This window comes from Etheostoma spectabile, chromosome 16, assembly GCF_008692095.1.
Source record: "Etheostoma spectabile isolate EspeVRDwgs_2016 chromosome 16, UIUC_Espe_1.0, whole genome shotgun sequence".
NCBI classification, from domain to species: Eukaryota; Metazoa; Chordata; class Actinopteri; order Perciformes; family Percidae; genus Etheostoma; species Etheostoma spectabile.
Genome location: NC_045748.1, coordinates 13,884,624 through 13,890,589, shown reverse-complemented (window position 1 = coordinate 13,890,589; position 5,966 = coordinate 13,884,624). Strand labels below are relative to the sequence as shown.

The 5,966-nt window shown below is 39.4% G+C and overlaps 1 protein-coding gene across 1 annotated transcript in view; it reads right to left on the bottom strand.

Annotated features, from left to right (window-relative positions):
* Nucleotides 1-950: 950 nt before the first annotated feature.
* Nucleotides 951-5,966, bottom strand: part of lamc3 (laminin, gamma 3) — a 98,990-nt gene continuing 93,974 nt past the window's right edge. Inside the window, exons 24-28 of the mRNA XM_032539737.1 lie at nucleotides 5,740-5,842; nucleotides 4,147-4,349; nucleotides 3,732-3,872; nucleotides 3,499-3,598; nucleotides 951-2,948 (exon numbers count right to left, since the gene is read on the bottom strand). Coding sequence (XP_032395628.1) covers nucleotides 2,710-2,948; nucleotides 3,499-3,598; nucleotides 3,732-3,872; nucleotides 4,147-4,349; nucleotides 5,740-5,842 — 786 coding nt within the window. The 3' untranslated portion in view covers nucleotides 951-2,709. The remainder of the gene's footprint in view (nucleotides 2,949-3,498; nucleotides 3,599-3,731; nucleotides 3,873-4,146; nucleotides 4,350-5,739; nucleotides 5,843-5,966) is intronic.

Below are 5,966 nucleotides of genomic sequence, written 5' to 3'. Positions count from 1 at the left end.
TTGACTTTTTAACTCCTTTATTGCAAACACCAAGTAACTTATATGTAATGTGTGGTGTGAATATATGTGGCTTGGGAGACAAAATCGTCTTTATTTTCCACTACAATAGTTTATTGTCTAACTACTAATTAGAGCTGAAAGAAATTTGCTGAAAAATTTCCCCTAAACCACACTAACAGCTGTAATGGTGATACTAAAAGGCTATACAAGTTTTTGTTGTTTTTATTACTTTTCCTATACATTTACAATATCTAGGGGCACACCCACTTAATACTATTGTTGCGGACTATACTAACTCAACAGATTAAAACCAAAGATCAATGGCAGTCATGCAGGTGGTGCATCCACTCAGTCATATAAAGGAATGTAGAGTGAAGGAAAGAAATGTGAAGTGACATCCATCCTGAGTGACTGTTGGTGCACGTTACTATGTGCAGACAACATTGTAACGAGGTGTTCCTGACTTCTACTGTATGTGAACTGCTTGGGAGGCCACTTCTGTTGGACCAGTGCCTGTGGACATGACATTAACAAAAAGTCTAGACAATATCAGCTAATATATGAACTGATACACTCGCATTGTCTGGGCTTTTCTGGCGTAGAGCCCATAAGAAAGAATTTTGCAGTATTCCCTACAGTATAAAGCCGGAATATAAAGTAATGACTTTAAGGACTTTGTGCCATTCTCTTCCTCCATATTAACTCTCAACAGTTATTAATTTGGATTTCATTTCCATAATGACACTCATATGACAGAAAATGACTACTTTTAATAAAATGAAATGTAGAGCTGCATTTATCCAGATTACCGTGAATGTTCTCCCCTGGGATTTTCTTGGTAGAGAGTTAAACCGAGACATTGCTCCCTTTCTTACACCTAGTACAGTACAACATATAACGCATTGGCATTAGATGTGTCAAAGAACAATAAAATCACAAACGCTGACTAGAAATGTTGTAAAACAGTTTATTCGAGTTAACCTCTTCAATCAGTGTCTGAACCAATATTGGGCACAGCATATTGTTGTATTGAAAGTGATAATAGTTGTGCTTTTGGAGTTAGTTTGACAACAAACAGCACATAAAAGTGAGAATAATGACTTTCGCAATTTTTTAACTACACAGGAATAATTTCACATTTTGGTAAATGCATTTATTTCACTTTCTTGTCAAGAGTTAGATGAGAATATCAATAAAACTGTCATATCTGTTGTTAACTATAAAGCTAGTCATCTGGAGATTATCTTAGCGTACCCTAAAGGCAGGAACAGGCAAAGCTCACAAATTAACACGTTACATCTTGTTTGTTTAAAGGTAATACTTGAAATAATGAAAAAGAGTTGCTCATTCAAGCCCCTGTACGGGCCAAGTTTGGAGTGTGTACTGGTTGCTGGAGAGGTGCCAGGGCACCACATGTGCACTGCTGAGGTGCCATTGAGCAAGGCACCAAACCACCAACTGCTCAGGCCGTCTGTCCATGGGCAGCCCCCTCGCTTTGACATCTCTCCAATAATGCATAGCTACTGTTTGCATGTAAGGATTTTGGGCCGGTGTAAACGTCTTCTGTACCGAGATATAACACCAACCGAACCGTGCTGTTGTCCCGGTGAGAGGCCAGGTCCTCAGTAACCCAACTTGTGTTTTTTAACAAATACAATAAACATGTTTAGCGTACAGATATGACATTATTGATCTTCTAAAAAAAAAAAAAAAAAAAGGAAACCTTTCTTTCCTGTTGAGGCATGAAGAAGGTACGGCGACACACACACACACACACACACACACACACACACACACACACACACACACGCTTTCTGCTTAATGATGAATCATGCACAAGTTGAAGGAGCTGATGGGACTACATTTCAGTGGAATTTAATGATTTTCATGTGACAGATGAAAGTTAATTGATTTGATTCTTGTTCAAATGGTGGAAAAAATGTGTTTTTCTTCTATTACTTTCTTTACTATTCCAAAATCTTTCAGTCACCTACATGCCCATTCATGTGCAATGGGTGACATTAACTATTTTAGCACACAAAGACACAAATGTAATTGTTGTCCTGTTGTAAGACCATGATCCCAATAATAATAATAATAATAATAATAATTAAGAAACCACAAAAACAGAGGGTACTGTAGGCACTGTAAGAATCCCGAACACAGGTTGTGTGCTTTTGAAGCCTGACCTGAACCCCACTGAGGCCAAGGAGACTAATTGTTAATTAAGCCAGGCTGATGAAAAAGAGCTCAAGTGTAAATGAATGTGTCAGTCTAAAGAAACACTCAAATAAACCTTTTACCTCGACAAAGAAAAAAAAATCAGCATTATTTTAAACACTCCAGCAGTTCAGAACGGCTGGTTATTATTCATGGTGAAATGAAAGTTCTGATCTTGTTGGTAAAAAAGAGTGGGAGGAAAAAACTAAAAAACTAAAAAAAGGTTAGGGTTAACGTATGGGAGACAGTGGAGAGATATGTGGCTTTTGGTTGGAATGTGTGTGAGACAGTGTATCGAGATGGTAAAATAAAGTGTACCTTGGGGCAAAAGGTGGGAAGTGTAAGAGAATATGTAAGGATATAACTGAGCAGAAAAAAAATTACCACAGCCCCTTTCATTAACAAAATCCTCCCAGACTTTTCTGATGTTCAGCTGTTTCATCAAATCCCTGTCATGAAGAGTATCTAGACCTTACCTGCTCCTGTGGCCTAGGGACAGGACTGAGGCAGGTTTAAAGCAATGTCCCTGAGACTTTCTCTCTCCTCTATGATCTCCTGTAAGTCCTGTTCAATAATGGACATCCGGCTCTGCTGTTCCTTAGCGGCCAAATGCAGCTTCTGGATCTTCATGCCCAGCGCCGGACTCTCAACGCTCCCGCGGAGCATGCTGAGGCGACGCGCTGTCTCGTTTAAGATTCGGTCAAAGCGCTCCAGCGGCATGTTCCCATCTGGGCCAGACATGCAATAGGGAGGACAGAGGGAGAAAAAGAAAAACCACACACAGAGGCAACAGATGTTTTGTAGATCGTGGTTTGTATATGGCAGTCTAACATCAGTGATTGAAGTGCTGGATCAGCCATGATAACCTGACTACAGTGATTTGGTCATTATTCCCTCAAGCATGTTAACATGTTCACCACAAACTGCAAGATCCCTGCCTTTCTAGTTCCTTCTACAAATGTACAATACCTTATACAGTAAATTGGTTTGAATGAATAGGTCAGATAATCCTAGGTCAGAAATACACAGCAGAATTATTTTAACACACTGAAATTTACCCACAAAGAAAATGCCGCTGGGCCCCATGAACAGCAATTATTCTTACTTTACCATGGGGATAAAAATCTGGGAAATATTTCCATGTTAAATGAGGCAGTGAAAAGCACAAAGCTCTTTAGTGATCTGACATTTAAGGTATAATGAGGATTTATGAGTTTTATAGATATGGAAGTCTAAAAAAAAGCCACACCGTAAATTATCTATAAGAGAGTGACTTACCAATCTTGCTGATTAGCTCAGTTAGTGTAACAGAATAGGCCTTCAACTGAAGCTTGGCTGCTTCCATGTCTTCCTTAACACTGGTCAGGGCAACCGCGGACTGGAAATGAGAAGACATGCTTTAGAAAGTAGTAGTAGTAGTAGTAGTAGTTTCTTTCAAGCTGCAAACAGGAAGTACAGATCAATATGCATAGATTGTACTGTTCAGAGGTGTATATGTCTGTGCTAATTACCTCGGAAGTGATCTGGGAGTTGGCTGCATCAGTTTGCATCTCCTGCTCAGCCAGCTGTTGTAAAGCAGAGTCTATATGGGAGCTAAGGTGAGCAGATGCAGTCCTGGTATGCTTGGCTTGGGTCAGAATGGCTTTGGATTCCTGAAACAAAAAAAGGATGCTTTTAGAAACACGTTTTGGTGAACTATTTTTGTAAAATACCAATTGTATTTTGAACAAGCCACCATTATGGTTCTGCAAGCGCAGAACATTAGCTCAAGTCGGCGTTGCTTCAGTGTATTCCAAGGCACTTTTTTGACGAACTCGGGGAGGCAGTCAGTCCGACTGCCTTTTCTGCTGACGGTCGGCCGTTGGTGTGTCAGAGCCTTTATGCATAGTGGTGCTTTGAGCTAATTGCTAACATCAGCACACATACCTTTGCTACAGCATGGGCTGTTTGTTCTGCCTCCTTTGTGGTGTTGCTGGAGAGGCTGGAGTTTTCCAGAGCTGGTATTAGCATCTTCGCAATCTGTGAGACCCTTTTCCTGACATCAGCGAGAACCTTTTCCTCCAAGGGTCTTTCCTTCTTCATTGCAGCCTTGGTCTGGGCCTGCTGACGGGGCCACTCCCTCACCATGTCTGAATGGAAATAGGGAAGAAGGCAGGCAGCTGGATTAAAGGTCTTGAGAACTTGGTTTTAAATGCCAGTTATTTTTCTATTAAATGAAATAGTCATGAATCAATATGCAACAATCAAATTTAAAGTTAGGAAAAAAGACATTCAAAGGGTGAAATGTTGCTAATTCCTTATTGATGCATTGATTCATATGACATCACTTATTTAAAACAAAGCATCGCCCACTTTAAACCAGTTAGAAGAGCTCAGAGAACATCAGAAAACCAAAATAATCTCATGTTCATACCCTGTTTGTTCCACTTTCTATTTATTCTATATGTTATTATGTATATACTCTGGACATTAATTTGCACTTGACTACTTTTTGCACTTCTGGTTAGACTTTGACTTCTCTTTATTGATCCTTTGGGATGACTCCCGCAAGGAAATTGAAAATTCCAGCAGCAGTTTTAGCAAGAAAAACCAAATAGATAAAAAAGACAGTATAAAGACAACAATATAACAGTAATAATAATAATAATAACAATAAGAATATTCGTAAAATAAAGATAAAAAAAGACCATCAATTATTATCAAAAGTGTCAGTGTTGAGTCCAGTGTTAAAGTGATAAAGTGATAAGGTGACCAGGTGTTAGTGTAAGTACAGGTGTGTGTGTGTGTGTGTGTGTGTGTGTGTGTATGTGTGTGTGTGTGTGTATGTGTGTGTATGTATATGTATGTATGTATGTATGTATGGTCCTCTCTGCCCTATTTCCTCCTCCCCCCGAGTGAGGAGTTGTAGAGTCTGATGGCATGAGGGACAAAGGAGTCCTTGAGTCTGTTGGTCCGACACTTGGGAAGGAGCAGCCTTCCACTGAACAGGCTCCTCTGGGTGCTGATTTGCTGGTTAGATACTTAACTGAACTACACCAATGCATTCATCATTCATCAAAAGAAAATACGTTTTCAGGGCCTGTATTGAATTATAAAAAGTTTTACTCAAATAGATCATTGTCTACTGGCTGAATTTTATTGTTATTATTTATCCTCTGTTTATTCTGTGCTACTTTCAATGAAAGTCTGAGAAGACAAAATCCCTTAATATTCTATTCACGTATCATAAACAGCCAACATTTCATTCCTGAAGTTGACATTGTACTACAAAATTCTCAAAACATTCCACTTGATTCCATTTTCCACATAAACCGCTGCCACATTCAATACATTTGCAATTAAGTCAAAACGTTACAATGATGATGACATATTTATTATAGTAATACATTGATCTGTAGCTCTTATGTCTGTTTTCGGTCTCTGCACTTGACATTTCAATTTGGACGTTCAACAAAAACAACAATGCAAGACAGTGAGGGGAGTGAAAAAGAGAATTTAGATAAATAGAAAGAGACTCACATTCTAGTTCCCTGTGCAGGGCGATGGCGTCAGATTCCACTTCTTTCCCTGTCACCACGGACGACAGAGCCATGACCTTTGCCCCTTGAGCGTGAGCATGCAGCTTGAAAAAGAGACACGTAAGAGGAAACATGACCTTACTGGAGTCAAGTGTATTCAAAGCTTGCAACAACTGATATCAAGGCAAACTGGTGGGAGGACAGCATTAAAGTAGTTTACAGTCATTC